Raw genomic sequence first — 19,428 nt, 5'->3', positions numbered from 1 at the left:
TCATTAATTTGATTCTCATTATTATCTAAAAAGTTATATATTATGTGATCCAAAAAAATATTAATTTTAAATAACTGAAAAACAAGTAGTTTATATTACTATTTTCAAAACGATTTTCCTTTTCTCACGGTAAAATTTAAAGCATTTAAAATCTTCATTACCCTTAATAAATAATTAGATTAGATTTGTTAATATTAAAATTGCTCACAAATTAAAAATGAATTTCATTAATTTGATTCTCATCATTATCTAAAAAATTATATATTATGTGATCCAAAATATTTTACATCAAAATATTTTAAAAATAAATATAAATACATATGTATAGTTTTATGTATATATGAATATTTTCAAAAAATTATGTAATAAAAATATCTTATTAAAATAAGAAAACTTTATTTTATATAAAATTAATATTTAGTTAATTATTAAATATATAAAAAGCATGAGAATAATTTATTTTAATGGTTCTCGAATTGATAATATATTTATTTAGTAATTTAGAAAATTATTAAGCCCGCAAATGCGGGCAAAACACCTAGTAAGATACAAAACACATGAACAAAATCACAAAATAATAATATTCTTTAAAAGTTAAGTTATTGAACTTAGGTAGATTATTTTTCCATTAATTAATTAATATTTTATGCTATAACATTTGTACAGAATTAATTAAATTTTTTATTTATAATTATTAAACATTTATTAAATTATAATTTTATTTTAATTTCAAATATGGCTATACTTGCCATCATGTTGATAGAAACCGTATTTGGGATGTTATTTTCCTTGGTTGCATTAAATCAACTAAAAATATTAGAAATACAAATTTTGTAATGCTACTAATTATGATTACACTTTTCAAATGTATGATTTTAAATACAGACATAAGTAGGTCAAAAGCACATGTCATATTTAAAGTACATTTTGACAAACAAAAATATTTATGTAAATTTATTAATATGTAAATTTAATTATTAATGTATAATCTAAAGACAATGGAATAGTTACTATTTTTTTCTTAGTGATTCATACAATTTTTGGAATAGTTACTGCTAATCTATTTTTATTTATCTACACTATATTAATGCATAAATATATATATATATATATATATATATATATATATATATATATATATTAAAAATATAGATATATTAAAATTTCAGAAAAAAAAATTAAAAAATTCACGTACATTGTTTAAAGAATCGAAGAAAATGTGGTTTTTGCCAAGAAGTAGGTAGTTATTTCAAAATCTAATTTTTCTAAATTTAAGAAATCTACTTTTTAAAAATTTTGATTGATAAAAAATAGTTTTTAGAAAATCAGAAATCGAAAACCATTGTAGAAACTGCAAACAATCCATTTCTTAAGCTTACATTAGTGGTTCAAAATAAAAGCTAACCTAATCTAATTACAGTTTCGATTTGTTTCGGTTAAACTTTGGTTTCGAATTGGTTTATTTGTCTGAGCCTTTGACGAAGACCCTCTGACTAAAATCGAGACTTATGGAGGGACTATCGAAAAATTACGAAAACAAACTTTGCTTTATCTTGAATTTACATCAGTTGCCACCTGAACCCACACATCACTAAACCAACCGTTCCTCCGGCGACAGTGACCGTCTGGTCATTTTGATTTTACTGTTTCCCTCCCGAGAAAGCAATGTTGCACGAGCTTCTTCTAGCTCTCCTAGGTTTCACCGGAGACCTCATAATCGACGAGCGGGAGCAACTGAAAACCCTAGGCCTCGATTCCCCTCTCTCCGATGAATCCACCTTCAAACTCGCCCCCGACATCTCCTTCATCCAACCCAGCGAAAGGTACTTTCTCGATCTCTTCTCTCCGTGAATCGAACCTGATTTGGATCGTGATTGCGCTTCGTTTAGGGACCTGATCGAGAGGTTGATCAAGCTAGGGTTTTACTACAGAGAGCTCGACCGGTTTGCGAACAAGTCCCGGAACTTGAGCTGGATTAGGTCAGTGGTAGTAACCAGTGTGCATCCCTTGGAACGAGCCGATGAGCTGTCAAAGCAGAGTAGTAGTGGTAGTAGCGAGCAGAAGAAGCCTAGTGTCTACCGCAGAGCCGTTGCTAATGGAATTGTGGAGATTCTTTCGGTTTACAGGTCTGCGGTTCTTCACATTGAGCAGAAGCTTTTGGCTGAGACTACGCCTATTCTTGCTACCGTCACTCAGGGACTCAATAAGGTAGGTACACAACACGTGAGTGAATGCATTTGAGAGCTTTAGGGTTGCAGTTTGAGTAAAAGCCAAATATCTTTTTTTTTTGTTTGTCTGTCTAGTTTTTCCTTCTCTTCCCGCCACTTTACGAGGTTGTTCTCGAGATTGAGCGTGATGATATTCGTGGAGGGCAGCTTTTGAATGTGTTGAACAAAAGATGTCATTGTGGTGTTCCTGAACTCAGGGCTTGTCTCCAGAGGTATTCCACTTTGCTTTGTGGTGTTCCTGAATGTATTGTTGCTTATTCCCATATATCCATGTGTAGGCTTCTTTGGCATGGACATCAGGTCATGTATAATCAACTTGCGGCTTGGATGGTCTATGGGATTCTCCAAGATCCTCATGAAGAGTTTTTCATTAAAAGGTAACTGTAAATTTTCTATGCTTTTTTTTTTTTGTAGTTTCGTTGAGTGCCATCTCGTTTTTCTTAATGTCGCCATTAGTTGTCCTCGTAATATACTAGCTTCCTATGGCTGTGCACTTTGGTTACTGTATGTTTTTCTCTAAAGAATACATAGTTCAATTCTTATTTACGTTGCAGGCAGGAAGATGGGGATTTGGATCATCGCTCATCTCAGGAAGAAATATCTGATAAGTTGGCTCGTACCTCAGTTCACGAGACATCTTTAACTGATTGGCACTCTGGATTTCACATCTCCTTGGTATTTTCCATGCCCATTTTTCAGTTTTTAATTAGGTAACAGTTACTGTTTTTTTATTGATCTTTTTGTTCTTATATTGCAGGATATGTTACCTGATCATATTCCCATGCGTCTTGGTGAATCAGTTCTTTTTGCGGGGAAAGCCATAAGGGTTTTGCGAAATCCCAGTCCTGCTTTCCAGTTCCAGAAGGACAAGAGTTTTCAGCAGACAATGCGTGGCTCCCAAAGAATTCGTGGATTTATGCATAGTGATTTCTCTGAGAAGGAAACTGAGTTAGATGCGGATCTTACCGGGGAAGAGTTGCTTCCTCAATCTGAGGCAGACAAGATCGAAGCTATGCTCAAAGATTTGAAGGTATTGGTTGGGAGACTGTCTCATGGTTGATTTCGGTTTCTTTCACGGGACACCTTTATTATCATGTTCATGGTAGAACTAGTATCTGCCTTTCTCTTACGATCACTTTGTGCTTAAATTTTTATACCTCTACGTGCAGGAATCATCTGAGTTTCACAAGAGATCATTTGAGTGCACTGTTGATTCTGTTCGAGCAATAGCAGCCAGTCATCTTTGGCAGGTTCTCACCTGACAACTTCTGATTGTTAATCTCTTGGATCAGTTTTTGTGACACTACCTTCCTTTCTACAGCTTGTCGTTGTGCGTGCTGATCTCAATGGTCATCTTAAAGCTCTAAAAGATTATTTTCTCCTAGAAAAAGGAGATTTCTTTCAGGTAAACTGCACATTAATATATGTTTTCTCTCGTGAGGTGAAAATAAGGTTGATTTATGTCCATATAGTTTGTTTATGCCCTAGTTTCTTGCATTAGCCTCAGTAAAAATCCTGTAGACATGTAACCTGATCTCATAGACTCTTTGATTTCAGTGCTTTCTAGAGGAGAGCCGCCAGTTGATGCGTTTTCCACCTCGCCAGTCAACTGGAGAAGCTGATCTAATGGTACCATTTCAGTTGGTAAGTTTATACAACATAAGAGTTTTCATGATAATAGGTTCTGATCAGGTCAAAATTGTGTATATAACGCTCTCTTTTGGTTACGCACAGGCTGCAACAAAAACCATTGGTGAGGAAGATAAGTATTTCTCTAGGGTATCCCTACGGTCAGTAACATCAAGTTCTTAATTAACGGATCTTATATTATATGACTTTTTCCAGCCTTAGATCTAAGTGGGAAGCACAAATTAATTCCATAATTTCGCTGTTTTAACTGCTACTCAATAGGTTGCCTTCATTCGGAGTTACAGTAAGATCTTCACAAGCTGACCTGGCGAGATCCAAAGTCGCTCTTACGGGGAAGGCGAAAATTACATCAGACACCTCTGTGGATGGCTGGGACGCTATTGCTCTTGAGTATTCTGTTGATTGGCCCATGCAATTGTTTTTCACTCAAGAAGTACTTTCTAAGTAAGAATCACTGGGCATTGCTTATATCCTCATTTTCTTCTAATTTTTCTCACTTCAAAGGAGGTCTTGCTTCAATTTAATTGGCTGTTTGCTGGAACTTGAATTGCTTGATACTTTCTCTGAGAGCTACAGATTTTTTGTGTGTTTAGGTATCTCAAAGTGTTCCAGTACTTGATACGGCTAAAAAGAACTCAGATGGAATTGGAGAAATCATGGGCTTCTGTAATGCATCAGGATCACATGGATTTTGCTCAACATCGGAAAGATGGTACGAAAGAATCAATATCTCAGCAAAGACGACAAGGCATACGACCCATGTGGCGAGTCAGAGAGCACATGGCGTTTCTGATAAGGAATCTTCAGTTTTACATTCAGGTAAAGAAACTTACGATGTCTCGGAAGGATTTAAAAGTTGGTCTCAATACGGATTGATAAAAAAAACATCTAAGGTTTGATTTCTCTTTGTCTTAAGGTTGACGTGATAGAATCTCAATGGAAGGTGTTGCAAACTCACATCCACGACTCTCAAGACTTCACTGAACTCGTTGGCTTCCATCAAGAGTGAGCTATTGTTACGGTTTAAATAAAGTTTATTTACAACCCTTCTACTTACCTTACCTACTGTACAATACAAACGCAGGTATCTCTCTGCTCTTATCTCTCAATCATTCCTCGACATTGGTGCAGTGTCGAGGATACTCGACAGCATCATGAAACTCTGTCTCCAGTTCTGCTGGAACATTGAGAATCATGAAAGCAATCCAAACACTTCGGAACTTGAAAACATATCCGAGGTGCGTTATCTTTTCGCATCCAGTTCAAACTATAACACTGAGTGGTTTGTTTTCATTAGTTTTTTCTTTCTTGCGGTTTTGAAGGAATTCAACCAGAAGTCGAATTCTTTGTACACCATACTGAGAAGCAGCAAGCTTGCCGGGAGCCAGCGAGCCCCGTTCTTGAGACGTTTTCTTTTACGCCTAAATTTCAATTCCTTCTACGAGGTAGTGTGATTTCTATACAGCAAGATTTGTGGTTCACAGAACTCGAGCTTCGTACTTACTCTGTTTCCCTGTAACAGGCAACTACAAGGGGCTTGTTGAACGTTGTTCGGCAACGCCCAGCTCTTCCATTGTAAACGTCCAACAGTTCCTGTCGGTGAATCTCGTTTAGCTTTTTCACAAATGGGCTTGATGTTTAGCGGCAGCTAATGATACCTGGTGATAGATTGTTCTGATCTTCGAATCATGATCACATGACGCTATCGAAGAGAATATGTTTTATATGTGGTTGTAATTTGTGCTCATACTATATATTAATTGAAAATACATTTAATTGAATTTTGCTTATTTTGTCACTCGTAGGTCATTTCGAAAAAATTATTATAATTTAATTAGTTGGTATTTTTTATCAATTATTTCTTTTAATCAGATCCAAAAATAAAAAGTAACTCTTGAATCCATTAATACAAATTATTAAATAAAACAAAATTATTTTGCAAATAATAATTTATGGTAATTAGCTGTAAAATATAAAATCTGGTATATAATGTTTCATCAATTTGGTCTTTATCAATTATTTATTTATAATTATTTAATCCATTTTTAATAAAGTTCAAGAAAGCGCTATGTGCTAAGTGGGCGGCGACTTAACGCCTATCGTCTAAAACGAATAAATGGATGCCTAAATTATTAGTTAAACGGTCAGTGCCGGTCCGGAGTGCTACGGCGCCTAAAGCACACAAAAAATTATGCCCTTATCAACAATTTTTTTTTATTTTTATTTTTTAAATCAAACAAAATCTTAAATTGTTTTTATTATGCTGAAAAATAGTAATTCTAAATTTTTTTTTAGTTTGTAACCATGAAGAATGAAAGAAGAATTATGTGGTAATGCTAATGAAAGAAGAGGAAATAAGAATTGTATCTGGTAAATGACATCAGTCGAGAAAGGAAAATTAATTGATTTGTTTTATTTTCTAAGACTGCCATTTAATATTAAAAAATCTGCCATTCAATAAGAGATACAAAACGTTGACAAAAAAAATACAAAACGGAAACGAAGTTAGTCACTAAAGGAAACTAAATTGATCGGATTCTTTCATTATCATCTAAAATAAATTTAAAAAAAGAATAGAAGAAGGAAGATCTACGCTTCGAACCGCACGTGTGAGTTAAAATTAGAAGATGTCAAAGCCATTGGACCAGTGAGAATCTATTAATCTTTGGCGCACCTAATAAATATATATTTTTGGCGCCTAAAGCCCTAGCTTTATGAGCTTTATCCCAGGGTCGGCCCTGTAAACGGTTTAGACGTTTATAAATTATAGCAATATATTAAATATATGTAATATTTTATATTTAATAATAGTAAAAACTATTATTTATATATGATAAAAATTATTTTCATAAGAATATATATTACAATATATTAATTATTATAATTTATGAATAATAAATTATATATTATTTATTATTATAATATTATAATTATCTAGGCGGTTTAAAGAGTAATCGCCACGGTCCTGTAACGCCTAGCACCTAAGCACTGCCTAGGCCGCTTTTTAAAACAAATTTTTTTATAGAAATAAATATAATGATTGTATATTTTATAAAATATTACATTTCTACAAGGGGCTTGTTGAACGTTGTTCGGCAACGCCCAGCTCTTCCATTGTAAACGTCCAACAGTTCCTGTCGGTGAATCTCGTTTAGCTTTTTCACAAATGGGCTTGATGTTTAGCGGCAGCTAATGATACCTGGTGATAGATTGTTCTGATCTTCGAATCATGATCACATGACGCTATCGAAGAGAATATGTTTTATATGTGGTTGTAATTTGTGCTCATAGTATATATTAATTGAAAATACATTTATTGAATTTTGCTTATTTTGTCACTCGTAGGTCATTTCGAAAAATTATTATAATTTAATTAGTTGGTAATCTTTATCAATTATTTCTTTTAATCAGATCCAAAAAATAAAAAGTAACTCTTGAATCCATTAATACAAATTATTAAATAAAACAAAATTATTTTGCAAATAATAATTTATGGTAATTAGCTGTAAAATATAAAATCTGGTATATAATGTTTCATCAATTTGGTCTTTATCAATTATTTATTTATAATTATTTAATCCATTTTTAATAAAGCTCAATAAAGCGCTAGGTGCTAAATGGGCGGCGACCTAACGCCTATCGCCTAAAACGAATAAACGGATGCCTAAATTATTAGTTAAGCGGTTTAGACGTTTATAAACTATAGCAATATATTAAATATATGTAATATTTTATATTTAATAATAGTAAAAACTATTATTTATATATGATAAAAATTATTTTCATAAAAATATATATTACAATATATTAATTATTATAATTTATGAATAATAAATTATATATTATTTATTATTACAATATTATAATTATCTAGGCGGTTTAAAGAGTAATCGTCATGGTCCTGTAACGCCTAGCACCTAAGCGCCGCCTAGGCCGCTTTTTAGAACAAATTATTTTATAGAAATAAATATAATGATTGTATATTTTATAAAAATATTACATTTCTATGTAAGATATTATTAGAACTTTTTTATTTTTTTTAAAGCGCCTACATGAATTGTTCATAAATCATTTGTATAAAGATTTTGAAATTATCTAAGAACATTTTTTTGTATTCTAGCTTACAAAATCATTTTATTAGAGTTCATATATCATTTATAATACTTTACTAAATCATTTAAAAAGGTTTATTAATTCATTTATAAGATTTATAAAATGTTATGAAATCATTTGTAAACGCTTCTAAATATATCTATTATTACAAATGTATATTAATAAAAAAATATTTCATACTTCTTATTCATCCAATTATGTTTTGATGAAATACACTTCTTATTATATATATTAAATAGAAATCATTTAAATGAGTTTTGGTTATTGGTTACAACGATTATAGGTGAACTTTTAAATATTGTTATTGTTATAGTTTTGGTTAGATTTTAGATTTGCTATAGTATTAGCAAGTACAACAAAGATTTTATCATATGCAAATATCAGCAAGTACAACATGAAGCTATAAGCTATAGTCTACGTCCATGTCCATGATAGCAAGCTGATGCTATGAACAACATTTAACTATTGTATAGCGATACATTGTACTTTTACTGCTATCCAATGCCTTGAAAACTTGAGGAAAATAGGTGTTCTTATTCACTGACAAGAGTAAAAAAGTATCCATACTACAAAAAGATACTGTAAGTGCTTCAAAATGTCTTTAGGCCAGAATCTGAAATTTTTGAAGAAGTACAAATAGCAGTAGAGAACAAAGATAAAACCCAGTAAGGATGAATTGGAAAACCCCCATGGCTTCTCCGGAATCAGACTTGACTTCAGACTCAAAAGCATTTCCGGTGAACAATGGACGGGCCTGACTCATCATATTCCGCCTTTGCAATCCACATCTGCAAAAATCAAGAACCGACAGTCAGAAATTATAACAAATGATTTGGTTTGGGTGAAATGAGTCTGGTTGGACTAGTTACCTGCTGGAAGGTACTGAGAGAGGCCAAGATGGACCCTCCAATCCAGACAGAGTATTTCCTCTCAGGCGGTGCAACGACTTTAATCTTCATGCTGCTCGGTGCCAAAGCAGTGATCTCTTTGCTCATCCTATCAGCAATCCCAGGGAACATAGTGGTTCCACCACTGAGCACAATGTTTCCATACAAGTCCTTCCTGATGTCCACATCACATTTCATTATGGAGTTGTATGTGGTTTCATGGATACCAGCATTCTCCATACCAATCATGGATGGCTGGTAAAGAACCTCTGGGCAACGGAACCTCTCAGCTCCAATGGTGATCACTTGGCCGTCAGGTAACTCATAGTTCTTCTCCACTGAGGAGCTGGTATTAGCCGTCTCAAGCTCCTGCTCATAATCCAAAGCAATGTAGCAGAGCTTCTCCTTAATGTCTCTGACAATTTCACGCTCAGCTGTTGTGGTGAAAGAGTAACCACGCTCCGTGAGAATCTTCATCAGAGCATCTGTTAGATCACGACCAGCAAGATCGAGACGTAGGATGGCGTGAGGAAGAGCGTAACCCTCATAGATAGGGACCGTGTGGCTCACACCATCTCCAGAGTCGAGCACAATACCTACAACATAACAGCTTTTCAGGACAATGTCTTTGATTTTCTTAAAGCCTATAGGATTCAGGACATACCAGTAGTTCGACCACTAGCATAAAGTGACAGGACAGCTTGAATGGCTACATACATAGCCGGAGCATTGAAAGTTTCAAACATGATCTGAGTCATCTTCTCGCGGTTAGCTTTTGGGTTGAGAGGTGCTTCGGTGAGGAGAATGGGATGCTCCTCGGGAGCAACACGGAGCTCATTGTAGAAAGTATGATGCCAGATTTTCTCCATGTCATCCCAGTTGTTGACAATGCCGTGCTCAATAGGGTATTTGAGGGTTAGGATACCACGCTTGGATTGAGCTTCATCACCAACGTAAGCATCCTTCTGTCCCATCCCAACCATCACTCCCGTGTGACGAGGACGGCCAACGATACTTGGGAACACAGCCCTGGGTGCATCATCTCCAGCAAAACCAGCCTAAGTCAACAGCAGAGAACATAAAACAACCTCAGAGATTCGCTTAGCTACATTGTTCATAGGATAGCAAAAAAAGAACTTTCACACGTCTATCTAATGAGTCGTTGCTTAGCTACAGATTAGTTTAATTAAAATCCACTTTGAGAACAACACATAGGCCAATAAGATTTCAGGTCTGTGATATGTTGGGGAGAATGTCTTTATAGACAAGAAGTAAAATTTATAGACAGAACATAGATGAATGATGTTCTATTTGAGCATTATTTTACCTTAACCATTCCAGTTCCATTGTCGCAGACAAGGGGTTGAATGTCCTCACCGTCAGCCATTTTCTACTTTCTGCAAACAAACAATAAACATTCACACCAATTTGGCATAAAACAAGAATAGATTTAAAAATTAAAAAGCAAAGCAGTCAATGATTCTTTTCAAACACGCTCAAACCTACCCAATAACATTATTATATGAAACAAAAGTTCAAAAAAAAAGAACAATTTCATTTTCAACGAGTCAAGAAAAAAAAATACCAAGACAGAGAAAGGACAAGAAACCAAAATCTAAAAGGAATGTGATAAAAGAATCCAGATCCAGCAGAATCACGTTATCAATTCGATTTAATAATAATATTAAACTAACATACAACACAAGAGAAACACAGTTGAAAAATAATACTATCACTCGCCTGAATTTAAATGGGATAATTTAGGTTCATTCGATTAAGCCACATACATAATGACGAACCCCCAGATGCAGAAATCAAATTCAAAGAATCAAAATGACAATTGTCAATCAGAAAAAGAAAAAAAAAAAGAGGCAGAGGAATAAATAAATCAGGATCTGTAAAACACACAATTTTACAGGAAACAGGAGAAATGGATAGATGAAAACCTTTTTTCGCGGCAGGAAGAATCTCGGAGAAACAATCTGTCTAAGAGGAACACAAACCAAAACGAATGGCGAAGCAGTAAAAAAATATAAAACGGGTCAAAATGGCTTTGCTCCTCTTTTTCCGGTTCAATTAACTAAAAGACGCTTTTGCCCTCTTTTTAAAACCATTTCGAGTTTTCAAAGATTTTCGGATTAATTTTTGGAAAGAAAAGCAATCGGTGGCCTTCCTGTAAGAAAAAATGGTTTAGAACTGTAAAAGTCTAAAACTAAGCCCGCGTTAAGGCCCAATAATGGCCCAAAGTAATAGGGAAAAGGGTTAGGTAGGGTTTCTCTTTAGCCTCCTCCTCCTCCGTATATACATTCAGAGTTTTTCAGTCGTCTTCCTTGTTTCGGAGGAGGAGCTCGATCCAAAAGCAAAGTATAACTTCATAATTCATTTATCTGTTTAATTTGTCTTGAAAATGCGTTTTAAGTTAATCGAATTTGCAAAAACTGTATGTAGATTTCTCTTTGATCTGTTGGTATTGGAAAATTTTGCAGAAGAAGATGACAACTCCGCAAGTAAAGACTGGTTTGTTCGTAGGGTTGAACAAAGGACATGTTGTCACCAGACGCGAATTAGCTCCTCGTCCTCGTTCTCGCAAAGGAGTATGTTCTCTCTCTCTCTGCTCTATAATATTCTTTGGATTAGTTTTACTTAGTTTCTGCTAGTTTTTTTCACATAGTGCGTGGAACATAGTTTCTGGATTCATGATCTGACGGTCTCCATTATTATTGTAGACCTAAGGGCCAACATCGTCCATCTTGTGCATGTACTAAGTTCACAAGTCTGTCTTAAATCAAAGCCCTTGCTTCTGTAGCGTCCTAATTTTCCTTAGCTTGTACTTAAGCCGTTGTGATGGGTTCTTGATTTCGGGGTTTTGGTGGCAACATATGTTACAGCATTTTGTAATTTGTGATTGATTCATGACTTTCTTGCTTCTTTTTTTGATGTGCTCTCTCAGCAAACGAGCAAGAGGACACTCTTTATCAGATCATTGATAAGGGAAGTAGCTGGTTTTTCTCCCTACGAGAAGAGAATCACTGAGCTTCTTAAGGTTGGTAAAGACAAGCGTGCTCTCAAGGTCGCTAAGCGTAAGTTGGGTACCCACAAGAGAGCCAAGAGGAAGAGAGAGGAGATGTCTAGCGTTCTCCGCAAGATGAGGTAAATACCCCTAGCTTCCTTTTTTTGTGCGTTTTGTGTTTCTAAGTCCTAACTTAATTGTATAGCCTAGTTGCTTGTGTATAGTTAAAATAAGAGCAAAACTATCTTCAAATTGAAATTTTCATTCTGAATACTCATCTCAGCTAAAGCATAGACAGCAAAAGAAACTGATTTTGTTGTTGTAATGACTGTAGGTCTGGTGGTGGTGGTGCTACTGAGAAGAAGAAGTGAGCATCTTATCTCTCAGAATGACAAGTTATTCATATTATGCGTGTTTTAGTATTTGGGATTTGAAGAGAATTTTGTCCATGACTGGTGATTATTGGTTGAAACTTATCATTTTATCTTTTATTACCTCTTATTTCATTTAAATACTGAAAAATCAAGAAAATGTACCTTTGAACAATCAAAGCAAAATGCTCCAGAAAGCACCATCCAAGTAAATTTTATAAAATGGTATAAAGCTTTAGAAGTTACCATGGAACTCGTAGATATAACAAGCTTCTCTCATGTCCTGTAAGACTCAAACTCCGTAAAACATCTTGTTTCTCAGTCTCAATACAAGTTTCTTTAACTTGACATTACAGTTTCCAAAAAAAGTTGCAACTTCTATCCCACAAAGTAATTAAGATTGATACACATAAGAGCACCATTAACCCTGAAACCCATTTAGGGTGGCTTAATAATTTTTTAGTATTAAACTAAACTTAATAGACTTAATTAAGATCCTTCTACTTTTGTGTGCTCCAACGGGAGGCTCCTATTTTGGGATTCTTAGAAAAATAGTAGAGATATGAGACCATGACTATTACTCGCTGTTGGTGTTGCTTCTGCTAGGAGGTAAGATACGGAAGGTTAACAATGTAGACAAATAAGTGTTCTCTCTTCTGTACAGCAACAAACAAACAAGAGAGATAAAAGAGAGTATGTGCTTGTGTTTGGTTGTAAGTTGTAACACAAGTAAGAAACAAGAAGAGTGAGTGAAGACAAAAACAGAGAGTGAAGTAAGATAAGTAAAAACAGAGTAAGACTGAGAGAAGCTCACCAAGTGCGAAGTGAGAACAAGAATCAAAGAGAAAGCTTGCGGTTTCATATAAAAAACAAGTTTTCTCTTTGATTCCTGGTGAAGCCAAAGCGTCAACACTACACATTACACAACATAAAGTTGAAAATAAAACAAAGCTACGGGAGTAAAGTCGTTTTAAAAGCTTCAATCTTCTTCCAATTTACTGTACCTGAATCACAATTTTTGATCCAATAAAAGCTTTAATCTTCTTCCAGTCTCTGTCAAACCTAAAAAAATTATAAAAAGAAAAACACAAGCACAAGAGATATCAGATCAAATACCAAACAAGCTTTAATATAGGATGCGTCTATTATACTACCAACCTCAGTACAGCTTCAATCGAATCTCAAAACGGTGAATTTGCAAAGCGCAATAGCCATTAATAGTGAGAGCTCAAAGAAAATAGAAATTAACTCACAGCTGAAGAGCTTCGAGGAACTTGTCGTGCTCAGGCTCCGTCCAGCTCTCCCTCGACTTGGTGATGGTATAAGGCTTCTTAATCTTCTTGCTGAGATCCTCCGACGAAGAAACTGGAAACTGTCTGTCGCATCAACAGCCACGGCGGTGAACGGAGGCATCTTGAATGGAGGGAGGAGGCTCTGTGTTCTTTTTCCATCACCCACCGTGTGATCGGGAAAAGGGAGAGGCGGACGATTTCGTCTAGAGAGAGGAAGAATGGTGAATGTCTGACACGTGTTCATAAGCAACGGGTCTTCTGACTCTTAATTAAGCAGCGTGGCTTCTTTAATTACACAATTTTCCTTTTTTTTAAATCTAAAAACACTAAAAACCCAGGCTAAGCACCCGCGTTGATGATGCTCTAACCCGGCCAGCCAAAAAGAAACACCAAAAGGCAAAAACACAATCGTATAAACGACGAAGAGAACTAACTATAATCACAAAATAACAAAAGGAAAAGTACAAATAATTTCGTAAAAATATTGGCATGTACGCGCCTAACACTCCCGCGCTCGTTTCCCTCGTCTTGCGAATCGCCAACCACAAGATCTGACGGCTCAGAATTTCACTCAGCCAAATGACACGGATAGCAGCACATCTAACGGTCTAAAAGTCAGCAGACTATAATCACGCGGATCGATAATAACAACCGTCGATTTATGAATGATCCAACGACATAGACTCTCTCAAATCATTAAAGAAAAAACACATGTACAAGTCGTCCTCGTCTCATCCCCTTAATATATAAAACCCCTCATTACCTTCCATTATCTCAATCACCAAACATATCACTCTTCTCAAACCGAATTTCGAATCTTAAACTTTCCCGAGAAAAAAAAAATGTCAGGGCGAGGAAAGGGAGGAAAAGGATTAGGAAAGGGAGGAGCCAAGAGGCATCGGAAAGTTCTCCGAGACAACATCCAAGGAATCACCAAACCAGCGATCCGTCGTCTCGCGAGGAGAGGAGGTGTGAAGCGTATCAGCGGATTGATCTACGAAGAGACTCGCGGCGTCCTCAAGATCTTTCTGGAGAACGTGATCCGCGACGCCGTTACTTACACAGAGCACGCTCGCCGGAAAACTGTTACGGCCATGGACGTTGTGTACGCTCTCAAGAGGCAGGGAAGAACTCTGTACGGATTCGGCGGCTGATTCGATTGTTTCTGTTTCAGATTTTGTAAAATGTTTTTCAGAATCAATGGGAATAATAATATTGGCATCTTTTTTTCTAAATAATCTTGTTTTAGTTTCCTCATTTAATTCTCGATAGTCTGATGGACTCTAGTTCCCAATCCCTACGAAGACATTTTGACCTGTAGCACCTCGATAAGCTTTTCGGGCTTAAATGCCATGTGCCCCGATAACTACCGTAACGCAGAAAATGTTACTATAATCCATTTGGACAAAAAGCTACTATAAGCCTGTTGGGCTAAAATTTTTATGGCGCAGAAAAAATAAAATTAAAGAACCAAATAAAAACATTACATTATATGCACTATTTAATTACGAATTTGAGTTTTCGGCAGACCTAGCTGTTATGTAGTTCTGTATGATATACTCCCTCTGTTTTTTAAAGATGTATGTTTTGATGTTTTCACACATATTAAGAAAACACATTAACTATACATCATTTTTAGAAATTATCAAATTCCAATGCATTTTAACCAATAGTCTTTCAATAAATTCAATCAATTTTGTTGAAATTTGCAATTTTTGTATAGGAAACATAAAAAATACATTTTTGTGAAACAATTTATTTTTTTAAAACATCTATCTTTAAAAAACAGAGGGAGTATGTCGTAACTTCAAAATATATTTCAGTGAAATTTTGCTCAAATAAATATATATAAATGTGAACTGAACTGTCTGCACTTGATATAAATCATCAATGCCACTACTGAGTTTTCTCAACTATTCTCAAAATTTTTAATGAGTTATGGGCTCTCCCTCTATACTGTTCTGTGTTTACTGTTTAGAGCATTTACAACTCATTCCATTTTTTATTATAAAATGAAATAGAGTATAAAATATAGAGTAAAAAATGTTGAAATTCAACTTCATATCTTTATTTCATAATGGAATTTATTCTATAAATTAAATAATATTTGTTTTTTTTATTATTCCATTATGAAATGAAAAATAGAGTAGAATTTTAGTATTTATAATTATATTCCATATTCATTTTTACTTTATTATAGAAGGAAAAATAAAGTTTGCATTGGAGGTGTTTTTATGCTGTATCCACTGCAATATTTACTTTTCTTGTTACTCGACATTTCTAATTTTTCTCGTTCAACAATAAACACAGCCAAAAGCAGTGCAGCAAAATGTGCGTTTGTTTCAGACATTAATGTAACTGCAAATCTTTCTTAAAATTCTAATTACTAAAAGTGATGTTTGACAGACAATTTGGTTTAATATACGTGTGACACGTTGATGTCAAAGTCAATGTGTCGTTCTAAACTTAGTATGTGGCATTATATTCACAATCAAGAAAAGTCTCGATGGCACCAACCTTCAGATGGCTTAATACAAGTGAAATTAATATTCAGTTTTATCAGGACATAATGAAAAGAATGTAAGGAGTGTTTAGCCAATGATCAATTGGTAGGATCAAAGATCTATTCAACTGAATAAAAAGGTCGTTATGGCTTATGACTTAGGGTACGTTCGTACCATTTTTTGAGATGCAAAATAAACATATATAAAAACAAACATAGACAGAAAACAGCTATATGACTGCACAAATACGAATACGAAAACGTATTCGAACGCAAAGGCAACACACAAATTTCTTATTTGTTTACACAAAATACAAAATCAAATCCTAACTCGAGTTCTAAAATATTACGTTGGTAAAAACACTGTTTTACAAATATATATACTAGCTGTGAAAACAATTTAAGTGAAAAGAGACTTATTCGAACATAAAATGAAATTCAAAATATCAGATTCGCTGAGACGGGCGATCGATAATGGTTCAGATTATCCTCGGTCTTCACATCCCCCACCCCCACCAAAAAAAAAATAAACAAACAGTTCAGTGAAAGCTAGTTCCTTGGGATGTAAAGTAAGAAGAAAGATGGTGAAACACTGAAACCTTGTACCAGAAGAAAAGAAAAAAAGATGGTGAAACCAAATTTGCTATGTGTTTGATCTAAGTATCTAACTGTTCCTCAAAATTTGGAGGACCACTTGTTTAGCACTTTTGGCTGGCCCTCATGAGAAAGTCCAAATCTATTTCTCTAGAAAAGAGAAATGGATTTGTATTTTAGTTGTCAAAAAAAAAGAAAAAAAAAGAAAAGAGAAATGGAAAAACGACCGACTCGTAATTTGAATTTTTAGTGTCTTTTTTTTGCCATCTAAATGGGTTTTTATTAAAAGGTCGAAGCCCATAAAGTACAGAGACAAAGGAGGCCCAACTAAAAATACAAACGGACCCAAAAACATAAAAAAAAAAACGGTGGACCAAAACCCAAACCACCTAAACCGCTCTTTTCGCCACATGTCGCACCACGCAAACAGACGCTCACGATTGAGACACCACCCAGAACACGCGTCACCTTGACGCTAGTCGTGACCCAGCCGACATGCATTACCGGGGAAAACGAAGACCGCCAGTGGTCTCACCAGGACTCGCCGGATTCTGCTGTCGCCGCATTCATTGGTTTCATCATGGCTCACTTGATTGGAGAGATTCATCGAGACAATCTCGAGCTCTCATCCAAGCCATTGGTTTCACCATCAACATCACCTGAATCTTTTTTACCGGAAAATATCCACCGGAATCCGGAATCTCCTCCGGAAGCAAAGCTTTCACAAACACCACCGTAATCAAAAATAGAGATTGGGAGTCTCAAAACAGAGCTGCCATACGACGCGGAGTCAGAAGCCGACCGTTCGCCTGAGAAGACTAGGCACAACGCCGGAGTCAAGGTCGGTCGACCGTCAAGAGAAGAGGCGACGCCGAAAAGAAAAACAACAACATAAAACGAAAAAGAAGAAAAAAAGGAAGCCGGACCGACGGTGGTGGCTGTAGAAGCCCACCCGTCGGCCGGAAAACGCTAATTACGGCAGAGGTTTTCTAGAGAGAAGGCGGAGAATTTATCTAGAAAGAGAGTTTGTTTATACGAGAGTGATTAACCACAATTTGAAATTTTAGTTTTATCTGATTGTTTATTTATTTTGTAACTAGAATTCTCGTGAATTCTCACACTATTATGTAACTTTACTTGAAGCGCGTTCAGGTCTGGGGATAAGTGTAGACAAGACATCAATCTACTATGCAGGCTTGAAACCACATGAAATGGAGGCTATATCAGCTGCTACAGGCCTTGCTACTGGTTCGCTACCTGTCAGATACTTGGGTGTGCCCTTATGTACCAAGAAGCTCTCGATGCTTCACTGTGCCCCACTAATCCAGGCCATAAAATCGAAGTTTCTGAGTTGGACTGCGAGATCTTTGTCTTTTGCAGGAAGACTGCAATTGATCTCAACTGTCATCTCCGGAATAATTAATTTCTGGTCTTCTGCCTACATTTTACCTAAAGCCTGTTTATCGGAGATTGATAAACTATGCTCAAGATTTTTGTGGAAAGGTAAATTGGATGGAAGTGGGGCGGCGAAAGTAGCTTGGGAAAAGGTATCTACCCCAAAACATGAAGGAGGATTGGGGCTCAAAAACTGGGTTGTATGGAATGCTGCTTGTGCAATAAAGCTTATCTGGCTCCTCTTCTTTAAACAGGATTCTATTTGGGCCACTTGGTATCAAGCGGAAGTCCTTGATGGGAACATCAACAACTTTTGGGTCATAAATACAAAGCAGAAGAACTCCTGGCTGGCGAATTACCTACTGTTGCAGTGCCACGTCGTCTACGATTGGATCAAGATGGTGGTGGGAAATGGCGAAACTTGCTATTTTTGGTCTAGTAACTGGTCACCATTTGGAAGCATCGCGGCATACCTCCGAGGAGAACACTCTCGCAATACTGGGATCTTGGCAGCTACTACCTTGGCAGAATTATGGGAGCTTGATACTTGGCAACTACCCCCGGCCAGATCAGAAGCTCTAGTAAACATCCAAACCCATCTCTCCACACTGGCGCTGACGAATGAAGCTGATACCTATCAGTGGTCGCCTCAAGGAAAGCCTGCAAAGTCCTACTCAACAAAAGCAATTTATGACCTCTTGCGTGTGAATAACCGGCGAGTCTCTTGGTGCAAAGAAATTTGGTTCTCCAAAGGAATCCCAAGGCACAAGTTTTTATCATGGCTGTTTGTTTTGAACAGGTGTCCTACTAAAGACAGAATGGTGGAGTGGGGACTTGATGTTGATCCTATCTGCACCCTCTGCAACTCTGACATTGAAACCAGGGATCATCTGTACTTTTCATGCCCATACTCTTGGGAGATATGGAACACTTCTGCTGCTCGAGCGGGATTCTCCACACCAAGAGACTGGCTTGAAATCCTAACGGAATTGGGGAGATTAAAAACTCCAGATCATACTAGAACCCTTGCTCTCTTGGCTTGGCAAGCTTCCATCTACTGCATTTGGGCTGAGCGTAATGGAAGGCTTCATAGAAGCAGGTTCAGGCTCCCACAGGCTGTCATTAAGGAGATACATAACATAATCAAGCTGAGGATTGGTGCTATTAGACTGGATGATCCTGCCCTTGCTTCTCTCCTCTTCCAGGCATGGAACTCCTGATAAGGTTGACCTCTGCTCTCCCACCTCTACACTGCTCTGCTACCTAATTTTTCACTTGGGCGAGTGAAAAAATTACTTAGCATGAAAATTCTACTGCTTGCAGTTTCGGGTTCGGTTCTTTGTAAGGCATTTGCCACTAAGCTTCGCTTGTAAAACATTTATTTC

General features: G+C 36.1%; 4 protein-coding genes and 1 long non-coding RNA gene across 7 annotated transcripts; 3 read left to right on the top strand and 2 right to left on the bottom strand.

The window, feature by feature from the left end:
* The first annotated feature begins 1,561 nt into the window (after positions 1-1,561).
* LOC108856411 (gamma-tubulin complex component 4) lies at positions 1,562-5,676 on the top strand. The gene is made up of 16 exons (XM_018630201.2): positions 1,562-1,823; positions 1,890-2,208; positions 2,304-2,440; positions 2,507-2,605; positions 2,783-2,903; positions 2,986-3,258; positions 3,398-3,478; positions 3,550-3,633; positions 3,786-3,872; positions 3,963-4,018; positions 4,140-4,322; positions 4,472-4,697; positions 4,795-4,883; positions 4,963-5,116; positions 5,201-5,323; positions 5,401-5,676. The coding sequence occupies exons 1-16, from the start codon at positions 1,666-1,668 to the stop codon at positions 5,455-5,457; spliced, it is 2,247 nt and encodes a 748-aa protein (XP_018485703.1). The 5' UTR covers positions 1,562-1,665; the 3' UTR covers positions 5,458-5,676.
* A 2,829-nt stretch (positions 5,677-8,505) lies between these two features.
* On the bottom strand, positions 8,506-10,950 carry LOC108863417 (actin-1). 2 transcript variants are annotated; one of them, XM_018637838.2, is made up of 5 exons: positions 10,825-10,950; positions 10,206-10,275; positions 9,543-9,936; positions 8,861-9,474; positions 8,506-8,779 (listed from the first exon to the last, which is right to left on the bottom strand). In XM_018637838.2, the coding sequence occupies exons 2-5, from the start codon at positions 10,263-10,265 to the stop codon at positions 8,714-8,716; spliced, it is 1,134 nt and encodes a 377-aa protein (XP_018493340.1). In that variant the 5' UTR covers positions 10,266-10,275; positions 10,825-10,950; the 3' UTR covers positions 8,506-8,713. The 2 variants fall into 2 exon arrangements, with proteins under 2 accessions (XP_018493340.1, XP_018493341.1); XM_018637839.2 differs by having other exon boundaries at positions 10,206-10,277; positions 10,828-10,947.
* A 182-nt stretch (positions 10,951-11,132) lies between these two features.
* On the top strand, positions 11,133-12,379 carry LOC108859580 (60S ribosomal protein L36-2). Its single transcript, XM_018633489.2, has 4 exons — positions 11,133-11,242; positions 11,365-11,472; positions 11,829-12,028; positions 12,223-12,379. The coding sequence occupies exons 2-4, from the start codon at positions 11,371-11,373 to the stop codon at positions 12,257-12,259; spliced, it is 339 nt and encodes a 112-aa protein (XP_018488991.1). The 5' UTR covers positions 11,133-11,242; positions 11,365-11,370; the 3' UTR covers positions 12,260-12,379.
* A 502-nt stretch (positions 12,380-12,881) lies between these two features.
* Positions 12,882-13,951, bottom strand: LOC108861777 (uncharacterized). 2 transcript variants are annotated; one of them, XR_001950902.2, is made up of 3 exons: positions 13,513-13,930; positions 13,264-13,321; positions 12,882-13,171 (listed from the first exon to the last, which is right to left on the bottom strand). It is a non-coding gene; the product is annotated as an uncharacterized LOC108861777 (long non-coding RNA). The 2 variants fall into 2 exon arrangements; XR_008946107.1 differs by having other exon boundaries at positions 12,882-13,321; positions 13,513-13,951.
* A 362-nt stretch (positions 13,952-14,313) lies between these two features.
* On the top strand, positions 14,314-14,789 carry LOC108857178 (histone H4). Its single transcript, XM_018631127.2, has one exon. The coding sequence runs from the start codon at positions 14,394-14,396 to the stop codon at positions 14,703-14,705; it is 312 nt and encodes a 103-aa protein (XP_018486629.1). The 5' UTR covers positions 14,314-14,393; the 3' UTR covers positions 14,706-14,789.
* Positions 14,790-19,428: the final 4,639 nt, after the last annotated feature.

This window comes from Raphanus sativus, chromosome 5 (assembly GCF_000801105.2).
Source record: "Raphanus sativus cultivar WK10039 chromosome 5, ASM80110v3, whole genome shotgun sequence".
NCBI classification, from domain to species: Eukaryota; Viridiplantae; Streptophyta; class Magnoliopsida; order Brassicales; family Brassicaceae; genus Raphanus; species Raphanus sativus.
Note: the sequence above shows the minus strand (reverse complement) of the source record. Positions and strands in the feature narration are given on the sequence as shown.

Coding starts and splice junctions, on each gene's coding strand:
- LOC108863417 (XM_018637838.2), bottom strand. CDS start 10,265: ATGGCTGACGGTGAGGACATTCAACCCCTTGTCTGCGACAATGGAACT. Junction 9,475..9,542: donor TGCTAGTGGTCGAACTACTG/GTATGTCCTGAA, acceptor GTTATGTTGTAG/GTATTGTGCTCGACTCTGGA. Junction 8,780..8,860: donor CTCTCAGTACCTTCCAGCAG/GTAACTAGTCCA, acceptor TGATTTTTGCAG/ATGTGGATTGCAAAGGCGGA.
- LOC108857178 (XM_018631127.2), top strand. CDS start 14,394: ATGTCAGGGCGAGGAAAGGGAGGAAAAGGATTAGGAAAGGGAGGAGCC.
- LOC108856411 (XM_018630201.2), top strand. CDS start 1,666: ATGTTGCACGAGCTTCTTCTAGCTCTCCTAGGTTTCACCGGAGACCTC. Junction 3,479..3,549: donor CAGCCAGTCATCTTTGGCAG/GTTCTCACCTGA, acceptor TCCTTTCTACAG/CTTGTCGTTGTGCGTGCTGA. Junction 5,117..5,200: donor AACTTGAAAACATATCCGAG/GTGCGTTATCTT, acceptor GCGGTTTTGAAG/GAATTCAACCAGAAGTCGAA.
- LOC108859580 (XM_018633489.2), top strand. CDS start 11,371: ATGACAACTCCGCAAGTAAAGACTGGTTTGTTCGTAGGGTTGAACAAA. Junction 11,473..11,828: donor GTCCTCGTTCTCGCAAAGGA/GTATGTTCTCTC, acceptor GTGCTCTCTCAG/CAAACGAGCAAGAGGACACT. Junction 12,029..12,222: donor AGCGTTCTCCGCAAGATGAG/GTAAATACCCCT, acceptor TAATGACTGTAG/GTCTGGTGGTGGTGGTGCTA.